This window comes from Trichosurus vulpecula, chromosome 1 (assembly GCF_011100635.1).
Source record: "Trichosurus vulpecula isolate mTriVul1 chromosome 1, mTriVul1.pri, whole genome shotgun sequence".
Taxonomy (NCBI): Eukaryota; Metazoa; Chordata; class Mammalia; order Diprotodontia; family Phalangeridae; genus Trichosurus; species Trichosurus vulpecula.
In genome coordinates this window covers 105,701,024-105,728,553 of record NC_050573.1, presented here as the reverse complement: position 1 = coordinate 105,728,553, position 27,530 = coordinate 105,701,024, and the positions used below count along the sequence as shown (strand labels likewise).

The 27,530-nt window shown below is 37.7% G+C and overlaps 1 protein-coding gene across 1 annotated transcript in view; it reads right to left on the bottom strand.

Moving 5' to 3' along the window:
- The window catches only part of ADCY8 (adenylate cyclase 8), a 401,436-nt gene that overhangs the window by 158,873 nt on the left and 215,033 nt on the right, over positions 1 to 27,530 (bottom strand). Inside the window, exon 7 of the mRNA XM_036765122.1 lies at positions 19,166 to 19,436. Coding sequence (XP_036621017.1) covers positions 19,166 to 19,436 — 271 coding nt within the window. The remainder of the gene's footprint in view (positions 1 to 19,165; positions 19,437 to 27,530) is intronic.

The following is a 27,530-nucleotide window of genomic DNA, read 5'->3' as shown; positions in this document are numbered from 1 at the left end:
CAGATCTGGGCCTGGTCTCTAAGAGGGCCCTTCCCTGGTATGAGAGAAAGAGAAAAAATAAAGCAAAGAACCAAATAGAGGCAAAATCCAAGAAGTCCACAGATGCGATCTGCTCCAACATGAAATCAGAGTTAGATTCCTCAGCTTCCTGTGGTCTTTCATTTGGCTGTGGGGGAGATAATTTACAGAGCACCATGTTGTATTTTTTTTCTATCTGGAACTGGCTCTCATCTTGAGCACTCTTTAGGGATAGATGGCCATGAAAATGTTAATAGACACAGTTCATACTTCTGTAGCACTTCATAGTTTACAACAAACCTGTGAGGTAGGAAGTGCAAACATTCCTAGCCTCATTTTACAAAAGATGAAACTGAGTTTGGCCCCAGAGGTAGATGGTTAGTAAGTGTTAGAGCTGGGACTTGAACCCAAGTCTTCTGAATCTCAGCCCTTTCTATGACACTGGGATAATGAATATCTAATTTCAAGTTTGTTCAAGTATGGCATCTTTGCCCATAAGCCACTACAAATTTACGTGCTCATAAAAATCTAGAACATATCTTTTGAGAAAGAAAATGCAAACAGAGGCATTTTCCTGACATTTTGGCATTTGTAGCTGAGAGATGGTATGATTGTTGTGGTTGGCAATAGGATACTAAAGTTGACCTGGCACCTTCCATCCAAATATGGTGAATAGACAACCACAGTTACCAGCCCATCTCAGAACAACAGACAAAAAGTATTGTTTAGTCAAAATGGACTAGAGTGATCCAGGGAGCTCTTTTACCCCTGAAGGGGTTCCTCTGGGGGATGAGGATTTGATACTTCAAGTACCAAAGAGGAGGGAGGCAGGGTAGAGAGTCTCACACTGGACCTCTGCATGCTCAACCCACTCCTTTCTCCCAGCATCTCATTCGGCACCCTATTCAAGGGCTCAAGTTATATTGGGCAAAGTGTCCAGAGTGAGAGAATTTTAAAACTGAAATGGATCTATAGAGTCTAAGCCTTCATCTGAGAAATGAAGGACCTAATAGTTGAGTGACTTTCCCAAGGTCATATAGTTAAGAATCAGAGTTGGTACTCTAGTCCACAGCATCATTCAGAGTTCTATCAGACAATCATAAAAATCAAGTTTGAACCTCAAACTCACATTTTGAAAATGTGAAAATTGAGGCTGAGAGAGACACTGACATCCAAGTCAGTGAGTGACTGGGCTAGGAGTGGACAGCAGGTTTTGTCCTTCTCGGTCCAGTATTCCTTTCATTATCTTTAAGCCAAAGCTTACCCTGAACAAATGACAGGATCTTAAGTGGCCTCATGACCCATCTTTTTTTGTGGAAATCCTGAATGGATTTCCACAAAAACTGAATGTTTTACCTTAATTAGGGGCTCCGACGGGGCTATACTTATAGTATTATGGGGTCATACGTCCCAGAGAAGGGACCTCAGAGGTGATGGGCTACACTTCTCATTTTACGGAAAAGGAAAACGGAGGCACAGAGAGAGTAAATGACTTGCCTCAGGTCCTATAGGTAGTATATGGCAGAATTCTGGGAGAATTTGTAGAAACCTCCTCATCCTTGCTCTAGGACTTTCTGAGAGGGGTGTTTTTGGATAATGAACTAGAGAATATAAACTTCCAAGCAAAAGAAAAAAAAAGATAGGTGTTTCAAGGTGGTAGGAGAGAGGGGCATAGAAGCACATCTGGGAGGGAGAAGAGGACAGGGAAGCAGAGACAAGTCTCAGTAAACTGAAAAGGTAGGTGCTACAGAGACCAGAGGGCTCCTCTACTCTCTCCAGAATTCAATACTATTAGAACAACCTCACTGGAAAGAGGGGATCAGCAGCTTCTGCTTTTGTTTCAGAAGTTTGCTGTTGATTACTTGAGGAAAAAATGCTTCTGGAGCATCAGGCAGGTGTCTGGAGTTATTTTGTTCTCTTTGAAGGAAGCATGAAGGAAGAACATGCAGCTCTGGTTGGGCTTTTACTAAGTGGCCTACAGCTATGAGGATCCTGCTGCCACTGACTGTCAGTTGGAACTTTGGTGGCTAGCAAGACGGCATGGAATCGAATATATATCCATATATATTCAAAACAAAAATGTTTCCCCTTTTAAGTTTTCCTTTTACAAAATAGAAATATCCTGTTTTTGGCATGTCACCTACATGTTCTCACAGGATAAGATGAAAGGGATGCCATGTCTCCAGGGCCTTTAGGGTAGGCCAGAATGAAATCTAGAGTAAGGCCAAGTGCCCTGTGGCCAAGAGCTCAGTTCCCATTGGCTATTACTGCTTCTGGCAACAGGCCAATGGAAATGCCCTGATTGAAGAGTTCCACCAAATGCTACTGGTTAGTTATGCAACTGCTCATTTCAAGGCAAAAGAACTGAACTTTTTGTTGTAGTTGTTAAAAGGTTCTCAGCAGAGGCATTATGAAAACAGCATTTTGTCAAAACTGCTAAATCAAATCGGAATGCCTTTCTTGATTTAATCATATCTGTTATGAGGGCAGTGACAAACACTGTCCAAAAAATCATCTCTCAGTCACTATGTGCAGACTACATACACTGAATTATCAGAGACATACTTTAGGTAAAACATATCCTCTCTGTCTCTGTCTCTCTCTGTCTCTCTCTCTCTCCCCCTCTCTCCTTTCCTCCCTCCTTCCCTCCCTCCCTCTCAGCTAGCGTGCTCTTGGTTTTCTCACCCAAAGTGTCTAGCGGGTTTGGGCCAGGGAAGAACAAAATCATGTTAGCGTTAGCTTAAGTGATACAGAGAAGGAAGATGGGCAGGACAGTCTGCTGCCAAAGTAATCCCATAATATGCTCAATGACATCAATAACTTATGTACCATTTGTGGTTTGGGATTGTCTGTGTCAATGATTCCCTTCATTACCAGAGGTAATTGTGAGTTGACTACACATTCAGTTTTAGCAAGAACAATTAAAAAAAAATCAACTGCCAGTTTCACTAGGGAGATCTGCATGGTGTGTATGGGATAATTTATCCTTTTCCTTATTTATTCTGCTATGGTCAGACTGGATTAAAACATCTAGCAGTAGCATTTGGCTTTATCTTCAACAGTTCACAGAATTACAAGATTGAGTTAGTTCAGAAACATGCTAGATAATAGCACCAGCTTTCTGATACTATTTCATACTGGACCTGACCTGTGAACTGTAGGGAACTATCCCTTCCATGACCAATTTATGTAATTGGCTCAGGAATGGGGACACAAAAGAAATGGAAACTTGAAGATGGAAGGAAATGTCATGAGATTAGCGATAGATTTTTTTCCAGGGGAGTTTGTACCTACATGTGGGAAAATCAGGGTTATGGTGAATGGGGTGTGCCAGAGTTTGGGACTGAGCTGGCCTCTCATATTTGAGGCACACAACAAAGGATATTTGCATTAAACATTTCACATTTAGAGCTGGAACCAACCTCAAAGGTCACCTAGCCCAATCCCTTCCTTTTTTATATAAGGACACCAAAAACCAATGATGTTAAGGGGCTTTCTGAAGGTTACCCAGATGCTAAGGGGCAGAGCTTGGATTCACACCCAGGTCCTCTGATGCCAAACCAGTGCTCTTTCCAATGCACCAATCCTGGCATCTGGTGACAGAGAGTAGCATTTTTGCCACTCAAGAAATCCAGAAATTATCTCCTTATGCAGAACTGGCTTTGGCCATTTCTTTTCTTAAAAGAAAAAAAACCCCGTTTGAATCTAGCTTTCTGGATATAGAAGTTCCTTCCAATGCTTGGGGGCTCTAAGTCAACCATCAGAAAAATGAGAAAATTATTATGGATATTCATTTTTATGTGACAATACTTCAAAAAAAGTCCCTAGGTATAGGTGTGATGGCAACTGTTCTATGCGCTTATCTCTGGTCTCCATGAAGTATTCTGACCCTGAACCCTTTGCTCTGCTCAATAATAATTCTCTGGTGCTAATTCCCCTGAAGATAGACAGCTCTGCTCCCAGCCAGGCTGCTCCTCAGGTAACAAAAGTATTTCTTATAACTCAGCTCAGGATGCAAAGTCTTTCCAGATTGGTAGAGTTTGATAGAATTTGTGTCAGAACCAAGCTGTTTAGCAATCTTACATTTCTGAAATTAATTTCATATTTAGTACATGAAATCTACAGCATTGAAGCAGGGGCCAACTGGATCTTTGCATCTGACTCTTTTCCCCCATGTTACCCACGGAAAACTCACCTTCTGTACGCATCCTATGACAGCATGGATAATCACAGTCTTTGACATTTATCAAACCAGATCTTAGAAGTGAGGAAATTATTCCCAGAAAGTCTTTAGAATTTTTAACTATGTGCATTTTTGCCATCAAATTGCAAAGTAACACCGAGCAAATTAATATCTCATTACACTAACCATAGAGTCACTGAATTTGAGAACAAGAAAGGACCTCAGGGGTCATCTAGTCTAATATGATCATCAACATAGCAATCCTTTCTATAATAACTCTGATGGGTGATCATTCAGTCTCTCTTTGAAAACTTCTAGGGATAGGATACTCACTAATTTGTGAAGCAGTTTATTCCAATGCTACATAGCTCTAATTATTGGAAAAAATCATCCTTATCGAAGCAAATAACCACTCAATGGTCTTAGTGCTAACCTCTGAGACGAGCTAGAATAAGTTTACTCCTTTAATTAAATGGCAACTCCTAAAATATTTGAAGACAGGCATAATATTAAAGAAATAGTAATATCTCTTAGTACTCCCTTTTCCAGGCTAATTATATTTAGTTCCTTCAACAATTCTTCATATGGCATGGTTTCTAAGGACTACCCTCTTGTTTATCCTCTGTCATCTGCTCTCTAATTTGTTACTATCTCTCTAAAAGTGTAGTACCCACAACTGGATAAATTATAAATGACAGCCAAATCATGTCTAGACTCTGTTCCATCCCAACTAAATAACGATAATAATAGCTAACATTTGTAGAGCACCTACTGTGTGCCAGGCACTGTGCTAAGTGCTTTATGATTATTATCTCATTTAATCCTTACAACAATCATGGGAGGTGGGTACTATTATTATCCCCATTTTATAGATGAGGAAACTGAGGCAAACAGAGGTCAAGGAACTTGTCCAGGGTCACACAACTAGTAAGTGCCTGAAAGCAGATTTAAACTCAGGTCTTCCTGACTCCCGTCCTGGGCTCTATCTGTTGGGCTACCTAGTTGCCATCTAAAGCCAGCTAGCTAATAAAGACTAGAGGGGGGATTCAAAATCAAGTCCTCTGACTCTGAGTCCAGTGTTGTTACACTGTTGCTGCTGCCTCCAATATTGAGAGACAGTAGACCCAAGGGGTCTACCAGGATGACTATACTGCCTCTCTTCTGAGGTTTACCATCCCCATTTCCATGAGAGTATACTTCATCTCAATCCTTTGTATCTAATGAATTAATTATCCTTAAGAAGCTAAATAGCTTTATTAACCAACTTGCTCATCATCCCTACTTAGTCAAGGGTGGCCATTCTTTGTCCAACCTATTGACCTCTCCATAAGTTTATTTCCAACATGAAGCTTTTCTGGGTCCACCAACTCGGAAAAGCCTAGTTTTTAAATTCCATTCTGACTTTGGAAAAGGATGCTTCCTATGCACAAGCTCTCAAGGAGAATTCTTGCTGAACTAAGATGATACATATTATGTACAAACTCAATGAAAAATAAGATTTCCTTAGATATCACATAATTTTGACTATATCTTGATCAAAAAGACAGTAAATGTTAAATTGAATTGAAAACCGGCCTACTAATCTAAGCTTATCTCACTTGATGCTTTATCTATAGTGTTTTCTACTCCTCTTCCCTCTCCCTTTCCATGCCCTGCCATACATTAAGTTCTCATGCCTCTGTGCATTTATTTACGCTATTCCCTATCCGAAGACTGTCTTCTTTCCCTCTCTTTGGTGAATTCTTACTCAAATGTTGCATCGTCCGTGAAGGCTTCCTTGATTCCTCTATTGGTAACACTTGCTTCCTTGGCTCTTAAGCAGTCTGTTTTGCTTATTGGATTCCTATGCATGATTTAAAATTAAATCCAAATCACATTCCACTACATTCATGAAGATTTCCCTGATGCCCCCATTAGTCATTTCCTTCCCCCTTGGATTTCCCTTAGAAGTATGTTTTATTAATTTCTAAAATACAATTTAATGTGTATTATAGTTATTTATGTTTATATCTTATACTCTGACTTGAGTTACTAGTAGTAACTAGTTCAACTAGAGTTGTAAGCTCCATGAAAGCAGGAATTCTATTTTATCGATACCTTTGTTTCCCCAATCACCTTCCATAAGTATCTTAGACAGTGGTTAACTAATAAATATATGTTGACTTGAATAAATATATGGTTAATTAATAAATATATGTTGACTTTGGGCACTAAGTGCCCAAAGGTAATGAAGAGGTTCATGGTGGGTTATTTAAATAGCTTATACTATATAACTAATGAGCAACTTCAAAGATAAATAGGAGTAGAAAACATGACCAGAGAAATTTAAGTTACGTAGAGACGATGGGTTAGCTATGGGGCAATGGTGAGAGACAACAGGGAGGGAGTCTGAGTGCTTTACTGTTACCCTCACAATGTCAGGAGAAATTGAGGAAGGCCTTAAGCACTTTGGATGTCTTGTGGTGATCGCATGGGAAGACATAGATGATGCTATACAGGATGGACAGGTGTGGATGGGCTGGAAATGCATTGTTAGAGGGAACCTCCGTGTTGATGAAATCACAGATTCATTTGAGTATTCAAGTAGATATCTTGTAAAAATACGTAGTAACCATTTGAATCTCAAACTTTCTGTCTGTCTTATCAAAGACAACCTGTAAGTGGGATTACTACACACTTCCTATTGATAGCTGAGCTTTACAACCGATAATACATATTAAAGAAAAGAGAATACTTTAAACTCATAGCAAGAATATATTTGACAAGGAACAGCTAGGTGGTGCAGTGACTGCCTCGGAGTCAGGAGGGCCTGAGTTCTAATCCAGCCTCAGACATTTGACACATTTACCACCTATGTGACCTTGGGCAAATCACTTAACCCCAACCGCCCTGCCTTCCCTCTTCCAAAAAAAAACTTTAAAAAGAATATATCTGATACTATAGTTCCTACCCATAGTTCATGCTGCATTTTTTGCTCTGGAGAAGACACAACAACAACAACTACTATTAGTACTACTACTACTACTATTACTACTACCATTACTACTGCTACTACTACTACTACTATTACTAGTACTACTACTACTATTACTACTACTGCTATTACTACTACTACTACAACTACTACTACTATTATTACTATTACTACTACTACTACTGCTATTACTACTACTACTATTACTATTACTACTACTATTACTACTACCATTACTACTGCTACTACAACTACTACTATTACTACTACTGCTATTACTACTACTACTACAACTACTACTATTATTACTATTACTACTACTATTATTACTACTACTATTACTACTACTACTATTATTACTACTACTATTACTACTACTACTATTACTACTACTACTACTACTATTACTACTACTACTACTACTACTACTGCTATTACTACTACTACTATTACTACTACCATTACTACTAGTACTATTACTACTACTGCTATTACTATTACTACTACTACTACAACTACTACTACTATTATTACTATTACTACTACTACTACTGCTATTACTACTACTACTATTATTATTACTACTACTACTATTACTACTGCTACTACTACTATTACTACTACTACTATCACTACTACTATTACTACTACTATTACTACTACTATTACTACTACTACCATTACTACTGCTACTACTACTACTACTATTACTAGTACTACTACTAATACTATTACTACTACCACCACCACCACCACCACCACTACTACTAAAATAGCTAATATTTATATAGCACTTTTAATTTATGAAGCACTTTACAAATATGATCTCATTTTATTTTCCCAACAATCCCGAGAGGCAGATGATAGTATCATCCTCATTTCACAGATGAAGAAACTGAGGCACATAGAGGCTAAATGACTTGTCCAGAGTTAAGAGCCTAGCCAAAAGACCTGCCCTTGCTTGAGACCAGTTTCAACTCAGGTCTTCCTGACTCCAGGTCTACTGCTCTGTCCACCTTTGCCTCTAAAAGGACACATCCTGTTTCCCTGACTTAGTGGATGGCCAATGTTCTATTCTAGGGATATTGATGGCTGAGTCCATAAGCAGTTTGCCCTATATGACTCAATTTTCTGAAAACACAAGAAGTCATCTTTTTAAAATCATTACTTCCAAATTATCTGCTTGAAATGGTATAAAGGTAGGCTTTTCCTGACATATGATATCCAGATCAAGTACCAGCTGGGTGTACCAAATGACTTTTAGATACTGAATGTCCTGTCTCAGCTGATAATTTTTGCCTAGGCCTGGTTCCTTTTTTTTTTTTTTTTAGCATATCCTGTGCTTTCTGTCATGCTCCTGATTGATTTTACCAAGCTCTTCAGAAACAAATCTGATCTGTAATCCAGGGAGCCATGACACCACACATAAGACTGTAACTGATGAATGAGGGATGTTGTTGCTCTCCAGAACACTGACAGTTTCTGTATAACACATTGTCAACTGGATGTGGGATAATCATCCAATTAACTTGATAGCTAGACATTGGCAAACTGTACAATTCATACAAACAAGAAAATCTCCAGACACGTCTTTTGGGTCTGAATTATTTAGTTTTTCAAACAACACTACAGATAAAATTTCTAAAAATGTTGCAGTAATGAAGGGAAAACCATTTGGGGAGAAGGAAGAAATAAACAGTTCGGGAAAATTAAACTTTAAATCCGATACCTTTTTAGCAGATCAAACTGCAAAAAAAAAATAGATATTTAATAAATGTTTGCTAGGCTGAACCAAATTGAATTATCTCCCTTTGCAGATCTCAAATTGCTGATGGTTTAAGAACCCAAAATTATATTACATATTGTGCACATAACTTGGCTTGCTCTAAAAATATGATGTCTGGTATACTAAATTATTCAAACAATGATTACACATTTAGTATTTTAATTTACTTGTAAATGTTCTAATTAATGTTTTCCACAAGGGGCCACCACTAAAGTTTTACCCTGGTTTCTAGATTATATGATCCTGCATTCTTGAAGACTATGACAGTAGAGACCAAATTCTAGCAGGTCCATCAAGGGTCTTTACATTCTGTGCTTGAGGACCAACCTAGAGGAGTTCTGAGAATCTCATTTCCAGAAGGTTAGCCATCAAGTAATATTTTTTTTCTTTTCTACCCATAACTCCAGAAGAGTATGGCCTAAAATGTAGAAGAGTGGCCATAGCGATAGAATCATGGATCCTGCAAGTGGTGAAATGATTTATAGTGGATAACTGGTTCTTGCCATCTAATAAGCAGATATGAAAATTAGAACAAATAAAAGCCTCAGCAACATTTTAGGAAAGCAGATATTATTTCTATGTGTTATTATTATTATTTCTTTTGTACTTCCTGCCATTCATAATGTCAATTAGATACAAAGAGCTCTGAGTTTTAGAAAGGAAGGGTATAAGAATAAGACCTGTGGTTTCATTGATAATGGAAAATTCCCAGGGTGAAGAAAGTCCCTCTGCCAATTCAAGACAACACAAGTCTCTGCAACTTCTAGTCTTAAAAGAGTGGCCTAGAACACAGAGGTTAAGCAACTTGTCCAGAACTGAGGCCTTCCCGGTTCTTAGGCTGACTCTTTATTTGCTTCACCTATACTATGAGCTTGGGAGGAAAATGGTGGAGAAGCGTTCCCCCCATCCCTAAACTCACTGAATACTATTTTTTCTATATGGAAATTGGTCTAATCAATTTCTTTCCTAATCCCACTATCAACAGTTTGTTTCCATGACTTTTCATTGGAGTTCCCCATGCCTAGAATGTTCTCCTACCAAAAATATGCTTCTTAAAATCTCTGGCTTCTTTTAAAACTGAACTCAAGAGTTTCCTTCTTCAGGAGAATTTTCTTGGCTCCCCTAACAGCTAGTGCATTGATCTCTATGGTTACTTAATGCATATACATATCTCTATCTACAGATGTGTATATGTGTGTATCTATCTATATACACATATATGTATATACATGTAGATATAGATGACATCTCTATCTACACAAATATATGTTATCTGCCCTATAGAATGCAAGCTTCTTGAGGACGAGGCCCGTTCAGTACCTATTCTCCAACTTCTAGAGAATTACCTGGGATCAATGAAAGGTTGTGTCACTTACCCAGATCCAAACAGTAAGTATAGGTTAAAGGTAGAACAAGGACAGCCTGTCCTTAGTGTAAATGATTTATAAGGGCTACTCTAAATAGTTTAACACAAATTTCTTATTACATCTTTTTCATAAATCATTTGAGGGAGTAAAAGGTGAGTGGCAATAAATAAATGCTTTATTGTAAACATTTTATATTTTATTCTTAAAATTTCATTCATTTTCCCCTTCCACCATTTTAGGGTGAAAGCAGCCCTTAGGATGAAATGTTGGATTTATTCCCCTCCCCACCCTGTTTTTTAATCAATTCCCCCACCCAGCTCAAGGTTTTTATATTTTTGACCATATTAACTGGTTAACTAACACATATCCAGTTTCTTGTCTGTGTAGAACTCTCAAACAATTTCTTAAGGTGGAGTGGGGTGGTGGGGGCAGGGGGGAGGGGGAAGGGGAAGCTCAAATAGATTGTAATCATTGACAATGACTTGAGTTTTCAGCAACTCCTGTGGGTTTTGTATAAACATTGTTTGCAGGCTGTATAGCTGCTGTAAATCTGGTTTTGATGTACATTTACAGTTCAAAATAGTCTAGGAAAATATATTTATCTCTGTCCCCTCCACCTTTTCCTTTACATTGGAGACTTGGAAAAGCCAAAGAATATTATTCACTGTTAACAGATCCAATTATCTGGTATAATCCACTCAGAACTCTGGGAAAGGTTTCAAACCCACTTAACTTTTGGAACAAAGTGAAAAAAGCAGAGTACCTTTAATGACTGTTTCCTGGCTGAAATCTGTTAAGTGGTAAGTTATCTTTTGAGTCAGAGCTAACATTAGCCCTGGGGTTTTCAATGTCAGAAGGAGAAATGTTACAAGAAGATTTAAGATTTACTTCAGGGAAATTTCTGAACAAAGCATTCTAGGTTCCGGACCAGGAGTCTACAAGCTGTCCTGTCTAATCAACATCAAGCCTGTGGCCTCTCCTACAGTAACAGGAGTTTTTTGAATTTAGAAACAGCCCTTTAAAAAAGTCTTTGATTCCCTATATTTTATAAAAATAAACTGAGATAACAAATATTAGATGAATTTGCCTGGAATAGCATTTCCTCATCAGATAAGCACAATGCTGTTTATTCTAGGTATTAATAAAATAGGAAAATTAGTGTTCTGCAGAGCTCTGAGGGGACAGTCTATTATTAGCAGTTATTCTTTATTAGAAACTTGGAAATGCTGGCTAATAGTGAGGCACCTTGAACTTTAAGCAGCTGGGTGTTGCATTGGATAGATGGCTGAGACTGGACTCAGAAGACCCAAGTTCAAATTCAGCCTTCAGATACTAACTAGCTGCGTGTGTCATCTTAGGCAAGTGGCTTAACCTCTGTCTACCTCAGTTTCTTTATCTGTAAAGTGGGGATAATAACAACATCTACCTCCCAGGGTGGTTGTGAGGACAAAATGAGTTCATATTTATGAAGTGCTTTTCAAACCTTAAAGGACTATATAAATGCTACTTATGCAATAAATTGGACTCCTTTTGGAGATGGGGTTTATTTTGGAGACCTTTAAAAACCTGAAAGCATTAAGTACACTTATACACACACCACTAACTTTTTTGTTGTTACTGTTTTTTTGAAATAGGTGGGGATATAGGAGTTAATTTGCCTGAGATAGAGGATGCAGTCACTTAAGTGACTTTAAACACCTGATGCTTAAAATGTATCTCTAGAGGTAACTTCTGTACATAGGGATATTTGTTAATTTTTTTGAATCACTCAGAAAAAGATTATGTACATAAGTCATATGTGGGATAAAGGTTAACTACTATAAGTGGTACGTGACATCGGTTCCTGCATTGCCATCAAGGAGCAACATTCAAGGGGGTGGAATGTGACTGGAGCTTAAAGTGTCTGTACATCATCAGGGTGTGCCACCTTTGGGCTTCCCCTATTATTCAAGAAGAATCATAGAACTGATGAGAGGAGATGTGTGCTTAGAGAACTCATAAACCAATTTCTGCTTTTTATAGTGAAAGAATGAGGCCTTAAGAGGACAAGTAACTTGCTAAAATCATAGGGAGTTAGTCAGTGGCACAGCTTGGATTGGGAATGAAGTCTTCTGATTCCCAGCCCAGAGCTCTTTCCACTACAACACACTACACCTCAAAAGTGTGACCCCTCCAAGATTTGAACTTACACAACCAGGATTCAAAGGTCCAGAGTGTTCACGGGTATACCAGCATTACACAAATTGTGCTCTAAGGGACTGTGGTGATGTGACACGAATAGGAATTCTGGGAGAGAATTTTGATGCTAGTTATACTCTTCCCTCCAAATACTGAAAATGGAATAATGCATACATCAAGATGCTTACTACATGTAATACTTAGGGAACATTAAAAAAGGCTTAATTTTCTTTGTTTTCTTCAAAACTTTTCTCAATTAGAGAAAGAAACAGCTGGTGGTGTAGTAGGTAGAGTGTGGTGCTTAAAGTCAGGGAGAATGTGAATTCAAATTCTACCTTAGATGCTTGCTAGCTGCATGACCCCGGCCAAGTCAGTTAACCTCTGTTTGCCTCAGTTTCTGCAACTGTAAGATAGAGATAATAATAGCACCTACCTTACAAGATTGCTGTGAAGATGAAATGCGATAATATTTGTTTTAAAAAAATGAACTTAGCCTGATGCCTGGCCTATAGTAGGTGCTGTATGAGTGATTATTCCCTTTCCCAACTATTCTTCCTTCTGGTAATATCCCATACTTTCATATCTTTCAAACAAGCTTTTAAGCGCTTTGCTATTATAGTCGTCATTATTATTAGATATTAATAATCAATTCATACTGCTTACTCTTAAATAATATTTTAAGAATCAAATTCTCATCTTTTTGACAGTTTTTAGCTATAAATAGCCTTGGGTCAAGTTGTCATTCTGTTATTATTTAATATTTTATCTTCTACAGACTAATATCGTAATAATAACATGTTTCTACAGTGCTTTAAAGTTTGCAAAGTGCTCACCTGAAACTTCGATGTTCTGTGGTCAAATTAGTTTAGGGAACATTAAATTAAGAAATGAGACTCCTGCATAGATAAGGCTATCAGGCAGGGATATTGCCAGATCTTTTTTTCATCATAGAAATAGTGAAGACAGCCTGTTAAATACACTCTCTGCTGGAGAAGGAAAAGAATGACCTGATTCCTTTATTAGAGAAATTCTCTTTAGGACGGGGCCCTTCTTCAGGTTCTACCTTTTTTTCTTCTCTCCACAATTTTTTTCTCCACCCATTAATCTTCTCCACTTCATCTTCTACCCTCTTTGAGTGTTTACCACGTCAGCCAGTCAATTTAGACCATATAAATGTAAAGCAATTTTTCCTATCTTAGGATATTACTCAGTCACAGGTAGGTTGTTAACACTCCATAGCACTTGTGAGCATGATGGAGAGGAAAACATCCTGGGCCAAATCACAAGATAGGCCAGGAATTGGCACAGACTGAAAGTAGGCAAGATAGTCCTATTCATCCGTTTTTCTCCTCACACAAAGCTCTGTGATGGAAGTAATAGGCCATCTCTAGGAAGGAAATTCTGGTTCTGGGCGTAGGCTTCAGCTTTTCATCCTAAGGAGGAGTAATAACCTTTACTGTTTTCTAAAGGCTTAAGACAGACATGGTGAGATATCTTTAAATGCTTCAGGTCACACTCCAGACTGAACTCTAGTCAAATTCCCCCTAGCAGAATCAGATTAAAAGGTAATTGAGAAATATTTAACAAAATAAACAAAAACATAAGAAAACATAGATAAGGTTAATTTGTGGTTTTCAACATCAATATATGGCCAGTAGTGATCCATTTCTATTTGAACTGAATCCCACTGCTTTAGCAAGTTGCCATCATCCACTAAATGTGTTTCCTGGGAAAAAGGTCTGATTTCATAATAGTTCATTGTCTAAGATTCATTAAGTCCTTTAATTTCCCAGTTGCATTTCAAACTTCACAGACTGATTTGCCAACTATATAATGCACTAGGATTTCAGAGTTTAGCCAGTTAGTCCAACCTATGAACGTGTGGGAATCCCTTCTATCACCTTTCAGAGAAGTGATCACCCAGTCTCTTCTTGAAGAAGGGGAAAGGAGAAAGGAATAATTATTTATATAAAACACTTACTATGTGTCAGGAATTTTATTATCTCATTTGATCCACACAATAACCCTGAGAGACAGGTGCTATTATTGTCTCTATCTGATGTTAAGAAAACTGAGGCAAACAGAGGATTGCCTGGGGCCACACAGCTAAGTATTTGAGGCCATATTTGAATTCAGGTCTTCCTGATTCCAAGTCCAGTGATTTATTCACTGTGCCACCTACTTGCCTAATGTTGAGAGAATTGAAGGAATCACTACCCCAGGCATGCCATAACCTACTCTACTTTGGAGAAATTCAAGTTATTAAAAAAAATTATTTTCTTTCATCAAGCCTAACACTGTCTGTGTCTATATTTTCTATGTATATTTTATTTTTGACCTTTAGAGCAAGCAGATCAAGCTCAAATGTTTTTCCTGGTATTAGCTTTTCAAGTATTTAAAGAGTGTTATCAACTTCTCGTCTACTCTTCTCCTCTTAATGTTCTGTCTGTCATCATTTCTTGAGGCTGTACAATCTTTGTATATTATGGTCTCTAGTTTCCCTCATGATCCTAGCCACCCATTCCAGTTCTGGACACTCTATTTGTTAGAAAGATTTTCTTTCCTTGGACTATAAATCTTTCTTAATTAAAGTACAATAGTCTGGTTTTGCATTAGATGTATCTGTGTTCATTTCATTTCAGCAGGGACTGCACCTTATGATACAGATTTACCCCTACATTTTTTAAAAGTAGAAAAAATATATACTTCAAATATGTAATTAGAGTTGGTAGCACAGGTAGAAATGATGACAGTCTAATGTAACTGTGAGCATGTGGCTGTCTTCTTAAGTTTGTAAATATATATTTAAAGGGAACAGGGGAATATTAGGGAAACATTTAACCTTTATGTTTCTCTTACAAGTAAACTGTACATAGAAATGCAATATCATAGTGATGATGATGATGACAATGATGATGGTCATGAGTAAGATAAAGATTATTGTATGATTACAACAAAGTGTGACAGAAATGAGGTCAATGCAGTGCTCAGTTGGGAGTCTTTCCTTTTGCTTCACAATTTCTACTTGAGTGATTAGGAAGAAAATTTGGGATCTCCTGGAAAGCATATATCATGATGTTAATAATAATATAGCAAAGCATTTGAGTAATACTTTAACATTTCAAAGTTGTTCATGAGTGTTTATCTATTTTCAGCTAAAATACTTTTTATAAGTATTATCTCTGTGGATGGATGGGAGAAGATATATAATAAAGACTAAAGAGAAATAATAGAGGAAAAAAAGGCTCAGTTGGGCTTATATTGATACCTAGAGGGCAGGAAAGGGCTAGAACTTATGCCCTCAATTTGCATGGGGAAGATGATACCAATAGAGTGGAGAACCCTTGGAACTTATTACTGAGTTTTCTGGGAAGTTGTGGAGAACTAAAGAGCTAATAGCATCATAAAAATTGGTAAGAAGCTAAAGACAGATTGCTGTCCCCCTCCCTCACTCCTCCTCTTTTAAGTAGCAGAGAGCAGCAAGCAGGATTTGGGATGGGGGATGCTTAAATGTTCTTCCAGATAACAGCTCTTCAGTTACCTGAAGATGGGTATCAAGTATTTGGTATTCAGAACTTTATTCTAACTTTATCTATACATCTTTGGGATGTGTGCTATCTGATATCTCTGTTTTGTTTTTCTTCTTTTAATAAAACACACACACACATATATTCCCAAGTTTTCGACATGAGGGCCAAAAGCTAAGATAAAAGAGAAGTCCTCAAAATACAATCGGATTCTCTCATTCTTCGCATGATGAGAACCTGAGATGGTATGCATAGACCACTGTCTCTAAAAGGCAGCTTTCCTTTAGAAATATGAGTTGAAGCTATCAAGGTCTCTTGAATTTCCCTCTAATCCAGTAAAAAATGTTAACACATTGCTTAAGTTAACTCCCTCTTTCTCTCTCTCTCTGTCTCTCTCTGTGTCTCTGTGTCTGTCTCTCTCTCTCTCTCCCTTCTTTGCCTACCTTCTTCTCTCTATTCCTTCCCCATTTTTCATACTTTCTCCTTCCCTTCCCTCCCAACGAATTGAGGCCCAATCTACTTTTGAATTGTTCTAAACATTAGGAAGTTTCTCTAATATCAAGCCTAAATCTTCTGCTCTGCAACTTTCATCCACTGAGCTTACTTCCTTCAGAGATTAGGTAGAGCAAGTCTAAACTCTCTTCTAAATGGCATTCCTTCAAATACTTATCATGTCCTTTCTAAGTCTCTTCATTTGCAGGAATCCAATTCCTTCAACCAATCTGTAGATGGTAGGGTCTAGCAACTCTTCACTAAGCTGGTGGCATCCTCTTGACACTCCTTAGCTCATTAATGGCTCTTCCTCTGTATGTAGTTGCCCCCACCACTCCCTCTCCATCCATCCATCCATCTATATATTCCTACTTCAATGATTCCATAACACAAGCTGTGTCAACAAAAGTCTGAAACAATTGGTCAATCCAAATGGAAAAAACAAAAACAAAAACAAACCAACAAATAAACAGCCAATATCAGTCAATCACCATCTGAATATTTCATATATATGATTCCAACTTTTTGTATTTGCTGGATTTTTGATTGAATTGAGTAAAGATTTTGGCACTGTATAGACTCAGCCTTGCTATGCTTTGTTTTCTTTTTGTTATATTTCAAACTTATTAAACTCACATTTAGATCATAAGGAACGAACTTAATACTTGAACTCGTGGCCATTAACCTATTCTTATGACAAACTTGGAATGTCCCCAGTAACTTCCAAGATTTTATTATTGTTTAATGGACAGTTACTTCTATTATACCTTTTTGAAGGTGTGAAGATTTCAAAATAAATTGAGCTATTAATGCTAAAAAATAGCTATGTAAAGGCAAGGCCAAGGATAAAGAAAAAGTTTGTGTGTGTGTGTGTGTGCGCACGCGCACATGCGTGTGTGTGTGTGTGCGTGTGTGTGTGTGCAGGGGTGTGTGTGTGTTCAGTCCTGAAAAAAATTATCTTTTTTTTTTGGAGGGGGGAAGGCAGGGTGACTGGGGTTAAGTGACTTGCCCAAGGTCACACAGCTAGTACATGTGTCAAGTGTCTGAGGCTGGATTTGAACTCAGGTCCTCCTGACTCCAGGGCTGGTGCTCTACTCACTGCCCCACCTAGCTGCCCCAATTATCTTTTGTAATAAAGCAAATTATTCTCTACCTTCTACTTCCATTTTGCTCTTCACTGTTAATGCCAAAGTCAGCTAAAATAGACAATCATGAGATGGTGAGATGATATAATTCATTCTGTGTATGTGTGTAAGCAAAAGTCTCAAATGTTAAAAATTAAAGAAAAAATAGTTTTGGGAATGACAACTTAGGGCAAAAACATAGACTTTGTCTTCACCAAGCAATCAGCATTCATACTTGAGGTAACAGTTTGCAAAGAACACTGGGAGAGATTTCTCAGTCAGCAAGTCATGCACACACAATCCCATTTATCTTGTCTCATATAAAATCAGCTTCTAGCACCAAGGCAAAATGTGCCGTACACAGCTCCAAAAAGAGAGAGAAAATACCTTTTAAAGAAAACAGGGGAGGACATATGATCTCTTAAACATTCTGGAAAAGACTGCAAATATCAGGAAAAAGTGATAGAAGCATAAACACTGCATTTTGGCCAAGTTCAACCAACATCTTCTGCAACTTAAGCCTGAAATACACATTATGTCAGCACTGCTATTGCCCACACAAATGTAAAGGCCTTAGCCTGGCTTTGTCTCATTGTCACCATCAGTCTTTTAGATTGAGGAGAAAGAGTTAACATTGAGGATTTTAACCTTTTCCATGTTTGATTTCTCTAGGCAGGCAGATTGTGTCATAGGCACAACTCTATGACAAGGAAGATTGTTCAAATCCAGGATTTTTTTTTGTTTTTTGTTTTAATTCATGACATTGCCTTTTTAAAGAATCCTGATTTCATTTCTTCTCTTCATATACCAATTATCATTCCCAAATTCCACTTGGCTAGCCAAGAATTCAGAAATTGCTTGTCAGGAGACCATTATCATAGCTCTGACTTTCTTTTCTCTTTTGAAAGCATATGAGAGGAGAAGAATGATGAAACTATGCTAGAAAATATATATTATTCCTGAAACCTCATGCATCATTCTCAGTTTCTTCTCCGTATATAGCAAAATGATGACTTCCTGACCTTGAAAAAAAATAAACCTCAGGAATTTCATCACATTAGCCACTTAAAAGACTACTCTCTCAGCCTGGCAATTTAATAGCATCAATTTGGCACTTAATAACATCAATTCTATCTTTTAACATATTTAAGGATCTATACACACATATACATAAAATACACACATGTACATGTATATATGTGTATATGTACTGCGTAGGTAAAATATGGTATTGCATCACATAACATTAAACTTTCAGTTGGGGCCAAAAAAGAAATGAAGAATGGGGGGTAAAAAAAAAACCAAACTTCTACAACAAATCACAAAACCTTCTGGTATTTCCTGGAACTGATACATAGGTTAATTCTTTCCTAAGGAGATGTGTTTAATCATTCAAAGTAATAATGCATGTTGGACAAAAGGGTAAAGATGAGTTTGTTCCCTCTGAGTCTTCCATTACTGAGATGCATTCAAGCATGCTTTTACAGATAATGACATTAAGGAAAATTTGACTTACATTCTGTTTCCCCACAATGTTATCAAATGGGAGTTCAGGGCTCCAGGATCCTTCTGTAAATGTGGCCCCACTGTTTCTCCTATCTGAGGAGCTGACTGACTCCTTTACAATGTCTTCGGGCAAAGTCAAGAGACTTTCCTCGGGCTGCTTTATTAAATAGGTCTCTATGTTATGTTTTCTCAAGAACTCATTTCGTTCTTTACCGTGCCCTTCTTCAACGTTATAATCCCCATTGAGGCAGTCCAGTGTGGCTTTGGAGATGTGAATCCTCCTGCATGTGCAAAACAATAATTAGTGGACATTCTGGATAAGTGCTGTCTTGTCTCCACACAGCAGGAATATTAGCTTTGTCCATATTTTACATTGTTGTCATTTTTCCACTCAAATACAACATTAATATTGGGCATGGGGTACTATATAGGTACTCAATTTTAATACCAGTTATCCTGAAATAATAATAGCCGATATTTACATAGTACACAGTTTACAAATATATTCTCATTTTGTCCTCACAACGATCCTGGGAGGTAGCTTCTATTATTATCCCTATCTTGCCAATGAGGAAACTGAAGTAGTCAGAGGTTAAATGACTTGCCCAGGGTCACACAGCCTGTATCTGAGGCCAGATTTGAACTTGGGTCTTCCTGACTCCAAGTCCACAACTCTATTCAATGCATTGCCTTACTTGATCTAATTTCAGGCCCAAACTAATAAGTAGTATGTAATTGACTCAACCTTAGGCAGCATGAAGGCCTCTAAAAAAACTGACATACAATTTAAATGATTTTTCAGTGGGATTTAGAATATACTGTATATGTGTATTCCAGGATTTTTTCATAGCTTTGGATGAAATTTTTATCTGTAAAATTAGTTGGGCAAATAATTGTGTAACTTTTCATCTAACCATTTTCTTGTGGTTAGATGACTACTTTTGAATATTTGAGTATTTTTTACTATGATTTAAACATTTATACTCATGTCTTATCCTCTCATCTAGACAACAGCCTATACAAGAGAAAGTACCTTATGCTATATAATCTGTGTTGACACAATGTCTAGTAAAGTTTCTTGTTTACAGAAGGCATGCAATAAGTTTGTTGATTTCATTTGTTATTTCCTGAAAGAACGTTTTCAACAAGATCTCTCAGTGGGTTACCCAAATCCAAACATCCTACCATTGGTACTACCTCCCCTTTCTCTCCAAGTTTCTTCCCCCTTTTGATCTCTGTTGCAATTAGTCTGCTGTCTTCCATGCTAGCCAATTAAATGAAATCCCTGTAACAAATGTGAGAGCACCAGCATGAAGTAAAAAGTGCGCTTAAATAAAAAGGAATGTGTATTAAATAATTTGGGGTATCCCCACACCAAGCATCCATATGTAGTGGTGAATTTCAAGGATGTAATTGGAATAAAAATCTTTAGAAACTGAATGGAATTAGGGGTCACTTTAGAAATGTGTAGAAAAAATGACATTCATTATAATGGTAGATTTTGTTAGTATGTTTGAAGTTGGCACATTCCTCTTTCTTCCACATGCCAGTCTCTCCTTCCGTATTCTGGGTGGTTGGCTCTGTTATTATACTCATTTTGCCAGTGAGGAAACTGAAGCAGTCAGAGGTTAAGTGGCTTGCCCAGGGTCAAACAGTCAGTATCTGAGACCAGATACATGATGTATATACTGCATGTATATACATCATTATAAATGTATATATTGTGTATGTATGCAATAGGCTGCTAGAGCCATTTGCTCATACTGGCAATTGGAAAATTTTTAATGAGAGCATTTAAACCATAGAAATCAGCAAATGCTACAACTTAGGGCCTGATTGTTCTGTTGATTATCTAGACTCAAGAAAGTGATGGAGAAAAATATGAATAATGAAAATTAAACTTAAAAGTATGCTGTGTGTACACTTTTGCCCTGTAGAGCTGGTTTTTAAATATTTACCAGTACGCCTCTATATATGTATATATTGTATACAATATTGTTTCCCCTAAATTCCTTCGGGGAGGGCCTGTTTCATTTATGTTTTCGTATGCTTAGCAAATAGGTGCTTGGTAAAAGTATTTGGTTTAATGGCTTTTCTATTAGATAACAAAATCTTATGGCATTCCATGAAGATAATGTCTCATTTTACATTCTGAGGTCTGTGCCCAAAATAGAGCTCTCACTGAGTGCTGAGGGGTTTGATTCTTCGCATGGGGAAAGAAGCCTGAAAAAATGAATCACAGATGTTTACAAAAAGTATGACATTCTTCTAAAATAATGAAGAAAATAAAAATAGAATGCCAGCCAATGTTTGGCATTAAGATTGGCATTTTCTCTTGACTCTCTACTTTATTAGTCTCCTGTCAGTTCCATGAGGAAATATTTGCATCTTCTAAATCAATATTATATTTCCCATGGTAAAAGATACTTTCTTCATCTTTAGCTATTACAGACTCTTCTTCTGGAGTTACAATCAATACCCATTTAAATATTTCCAAAGGGACCTGGTTTTAGACTATCAATTTCATTAATGATGCTATAAAAGCATAGGCTTTAGGACTATAGTATCTGAAATTCCCAGGATCAGAATTCCAAGGTTAAATTTTCTAGCCAAGAACTTTGGCTGTTTTCAAGCAACATTCTTCTGAATGGAATGGGAAATGATCTGTGTGTGTGTGTGTGTGTGTGAGCGCGCACGCACGCTCACACACACACATGCACACACATAGATATAGATACATAGATATACCTCTCTCTTTGTCTCTCTTTGTCTCTTCTACACATTCTGCTCTCTGTCTTCATATGCGGAGACACAAGAGATCCATGACTTGTCAGGTAGTAAAGTTCCCTATAACTGGAGGTATTCAAGTAGAGGCTGGATAACTACTTTTTAGCCATATTATAGAAAAAATTTTCTGTTTAGGTGTGGCTTGGACAGCACAGCCTCTGAGAGTCCTCTTAAATTTAAGATGCAATAAATCTATGACAAAGAACACTGTTGGATGAACATAGCATGTGTGCTTGAGATCACTGAATTCAAATTTAACAAATTTTTATTAAACATTTACTATGCAAAGGATACATGTTCATGGTACTGCTTGGTATTGGAGATAAAGAAATAAAACAATAAGGAGATCATAACTTAGTAGGATAACCAAATGTGCACATAATTATAGTAATACTTACATATGAATATTGCCCCAAAGTGGGTGCTATGAGAGATCTGAGGAAAGGGAGGAAACTTCTATTTGGGGTGAATAGGGAAGCTAGATAGGCTTGGAAGGAAAAAGATTTTGAGAATAAGGGATTTTATTTTAGGCGATAGATAGATAGATAGATAGATAGATAGATAGATAGATAGTATTTTTAAGTGCTTACTATGTGCCAGGCACTGTGCTATGGAATGGAATAGACTGCCACAGAAATTTGGGGGTTCCCTCACACTGAAGGTCTTCAAACAGATGCTGAGTGACTGTGACCATTTGCCTGGTAATTTTAGAGGAAGAAGCAGCAAGATACAGAGGATAAAGAGCTGAACTTAAAATTAGTCCTAGATTCAAATACTACCCATGACACATTAGTTATGTGACCATGAGCAAATGACTTAATCTCACTGAGCCTTGGTTCTCTGTTCTATAAAATGGGGATCATAATATCTCTATTAAGTGCCTCATAGGGTTGTTGAGAAGCTTAACTGATATAGGTAAAGGGTATTGCAAACTGGGGTGGGCCTTGTAGTCTCTGAGGACCCTGCCACTTCTGGAAAGTAGAAAAGGAGAGTTTCGTTCAGTATAATGGAAAGCTACCTAAGCAACAGAGCTCTCCAAAACTTTAATGGGCTGCTTCATGAGGTAGTAGGCATCCCCTTGCAAGAGATTGTCAAGTGCAAGTTCAATGACCTCTTGCACAGTGTGTATTAGAGAGGAATCTTGTTCAGGTAATGGCTGCTCTAGATGGCCTCTCAAGTTAGTCAGTCTTTTAGCATTTGTTAAGTGGCTGCTCTGTTGCAGGCACTATACCAAGGATTGTTGATAAAGGAAAAGCATCTCTTCCTTCCCCCAAAAAGGTGGTCTTAGCTCACAGTCTAATGAGACAGAACAACAATGCACAATCGAAGGGACACACAGGATAGATTAGGGATGGTCTTGGAGGGAAGGCATTAAGGAGGATTGGGTAAGGCCTCCAGCACAACGTGAGACTTTAGGTGAAATTTGAAGGAAGCCGTGGAAGCCAGGAGGTGGCGATGAAGAGGGAGAACATTCTAGAAAAGGGGAACAGCAAGTGGAAAACCAGGTTTGAGGGCATGTGAAGGGGAGCAAGGTGTGAGATATTAGAAAGGTAGGAAATGGACTTTACAAATCAAATAGAGGAAGCCCCTGGAGTTTACTGAAGATGGGCTAACACGATCAGACCTGCACTTTGGAAAGATTGAAGAAAGAAGGATGTCCTAGAGTAGGGAGAGACTTGGGGTAAAGAGATCAGGCCATTGCAATAATCCAGGCCTAGAGTGATGAGGGCCTGCACCAAGGTGATGATATCAGAGAGAAGAGGGGTACATCTGAAAGATATTAGGAAGATTGATGTTGGAAGTCCCCTCCAGATCTGAGATTCTGTGATACTAATGGAAGACAATCATAATGCCATTTTACAGCTCTTTGCAGGGTACCTTACATGCATTATCCAATTTAATCCTCACAATAAGCTTGTGAGGCAAGTCCTGTAGGCACTATTATCTTCGGTTTATAGACGTAGATACTGAGGCTAAGAGGGAGTAAATTACTTCCCTATGGTCACACATAGTAAATGCCAAAGGCATGATTTAGATCTATTTATTTTTTTAAACCCAAGCCTAATTAAGACTCAATACATTATGCCATGCTATTTTCCACCATTCTTCTTTGGGACTCCAGGTTTGGGGATTCCTCTCATGAGGGCTCAAGAGGTAGATCTGGGAGTTCTCTCTACACAGAGGAGATAAGTGTAGACATAGGAAAGGATGAGATTAGGGGATAGAATTGTAAAGAGAGAAGGCCAAGGACAGAGCCTAGGCAACATCCACATGTATTAGAACAGGGGACACATTTAGAGCTGGGAGGGACTTAGAAGTCATCTAGCCTAGCCAACTCACTTTACAGATGAGGAAGGTGAGGCCCACGGACGATAAGTGATTTGCCCAAATTAACATTTTTAGTAAATGGAGAGATAGAGAATTGAACTCAAGGGCTCTGACTTCAAATTTAAAGACATGACTATACCCTGTGCTTTGCCCTCTATGATGGTTTCCTGCTCTATGTAGACTTCCCAGTCCCTGATGGTTGTTTTAATCTGGTTGTGCTCCGGTTCAAACCATATTTGGCTGCCTAGTTTTCTAATATGTTACTTTTCTGTTTTAGCTTTGGGACAGCTTTCTAGTTTTGCTACTTTGATTTTTGAAATGGAATGTTATGACAGGACCATGACATTAATCTATTCACCCTCCCCTGGCTAGCAAATGCTCTCTCAACCTATTAATTACCTACTAGTTTCCAGCACCTTGTGACAACCTCCAGTGACAGGAACCTCACTTCCTTCAGAGGCAGCCTATTCTAGTACTAGATGGTCATAGTTGTCAGAATATTCTCATACGCTGAGCCCAAACATGGCTTCTTGTCCCTTCACTCAAATGTCCTCATTGAGAGTGCTCAGACCTTCTTCATCTTTTTTTTTTATTTGTGTTAAGGTCTTTGTAAGAGATGAGGTAGGATTTCACTAGGCAGGAGAAAATGGCAAGGTCAGGATTCTTGATGGAGTCAGATCAAAGTAGGGAAAGACAGAAAGGCAGGGCATGTTTAGAGAAGAATGAGCAGCCTGCTTTGGCACTTATTTATGTATCTTGTTTGGGCAATGCCATCATTTAATTCTGTCATTTGACTGGCAGCTAGGTGATACAGTGCCAAAAGCACTGAACTCAGAGTCAGGAGATGTGAAGTTCAAATCTGGCCTCAAACACTTAGGAGCTGTGTAACCCTGGAGAAGGGACTTAACCTCTCTGCCTCAGTTTTCTCATCTGTAAAATAAGAATAATAATAGAACCTACCTCCCAAGGCTGTAGTGAGGATAAAATGAGGTAATATTTGTTAAGCTCTTTGCAAAACTTAAAGTACGATATAAAAGCTAGCTATCAAGACCAGAAATTGTTAATTATGCATTACATTTTTTCAATTAATGAACATTTTTTTGCGCTTCCTCCCACGTTTCTTCCCACTTAAAAAAAACATCCCCTAAAGCTATTATAAACATGCATGTTTGTGCTTACTGTCCTCAGGCTTTGTACATAGTAAGGACTTAATACATTTTTGTTGAGTTGTATTGAATTGGAATGTCTTATTCAATGGGATTCAATTCAGTGCAGTACATTTATTAAGCACCCACTGTATTCTAGGTATGGGGGATATGAAGAAATGAAAGCTAAATGATATCTATGAGGATAAGCAAATATAAAACATATACCAAATCATTTGGAGAGCTCAAACATCTGGAATGGGGAAGAGTGGGACAAGAAATGTACTATAATAAGGAATATTTGTACTTAGCGTAGAAGTATCCTAGAAATTGCAAAATGTAGAAGTGAAGAGGGAGGGCACCTCAACTCATTAATTGGTTAATTAACTAAACTATAACCAGTGGTCCGGTGCACACAAAACTTATTTTCTAATGATATGAATGTTTGTTGTCTTATCTCCACCACCCTCTAGAGAGTTTCATGAGGGTAATGACTGGGTCTTATTCATTTTTGCATATCATCTCTCCTTTTTAGCAGTATTTAGTATTCTACCTTGCCTATAGTGATGACACAATAAATATTTAATGAACCAAATTGAATTTAAATAGTTAAGAAGTGAATAAATGAACTTACAATATAAGACAAATTGTTAACTCTTTCAGATCACTTTGGTTTATTCCTGTTTCCTATCTGGGATATTATTAAAGTAACACCCAACAGGTCTTCAAGACAATTTGGAGAATTCTAGTTTCAGAGAAGAGTTGACAGCCTGAATTATTTTGGTTGGCTGTGTAAATGTCACCACCATATGATTAAGTGACTGCTTTGAGCAGTACAGACATATATAAGATGTATAAGACACGTTCAAGATGCAGGAAGCTTTTGCTGATCCCTTCCCTCCTGAAATCTCTCAGGTCACTCATTTGTTCTCTGCTATGCCTCTAGAGATGTCATATTTAATGGGATTTTGTACGCATATATTTCATCCCTCTTACTAGATTATATACCCATTGATGGTAAATATTGTTTTCATTTTGTCTTTATTTTCTCAGCCCTTGGTACACAACTGACCCTTAATAAATGTTTGTAGAGATGAATTGAATTAGAATTTAAATTTTCAAGGCTGGAAAGAATTAATATATTGGTCATGCTAAAGAAGTAAGTGAACACTAATAAAAGGTAAAATGAAGTCCAATATAGACTGCATTTGGTTTATTAGCCAATCTGAATGTCTTCTCTTTTATTCCCTCTCCATTTTACTTCCTCCCAAAGGAAAGAAGCTATGAAACTTCTACTTGCTTGTCCCCTCCCCAACTTTTTAAAAAATTTTTAAGCCAAAGACACAGTGCATGTTTTGTGCCCCAGAATTCCATAAAGCAAAATGTATCTGGGCCTTTTATCTAAAATAAATTTACCTTCTCTAAAAGTATCTACTAGCAATGGATAAGCCAATAACAGCCATGAAATGTATTTGATAACCCACAAAAAATTGACTTCCTGAGTTTCAAAATGCAAGTCCTTTTTCTTAGTTCCTCTTCTTCCTCCCCCTTTCCTCCTACATAAATACAAAGTTTTCCGCTCTTTCCAAATGAGGAAATTTTACAAACCAAAGGTAGGATACTTTTCACAAATTGCCAATTTTTGTCCAGTTTTATGATCTTGGAAGTTACTGTTTAAGGAGAAAAGCAGGATTAGTTAATACAGGAACACTGCTTTGCACTGACCAGCATTCCCTAGGTGGGGCAATCCAAAACTCTTCACTTTTAGTTGTACTTATAAAATCCTTTTTCTGTTATTTGAAATGCTAACTTGTGCTCATTATGGTCATGGTATGGTGGCTCTCACTGCAGTTCGGTTTTCTGAAAATCAGTCATCTATGGACCCTGTCTGTATTGCTAGAAAGTGACAAGATGGATTTCTCTTAAGCCCTCCATAAAACCAGTACTAATCCTCTATAATCCTAATTCTTCTGGTTGACAAGGCAGCTGTCAAACCAAATGCTTTATTAACCAGCATACTCCATTCTCCAACCATGACTTTAAATGAACTGCTCCTAATAGTCCATCCCCTCTAGGATGAGGTACAAAGTATGGTACTCTGGAGATGCTATTTTA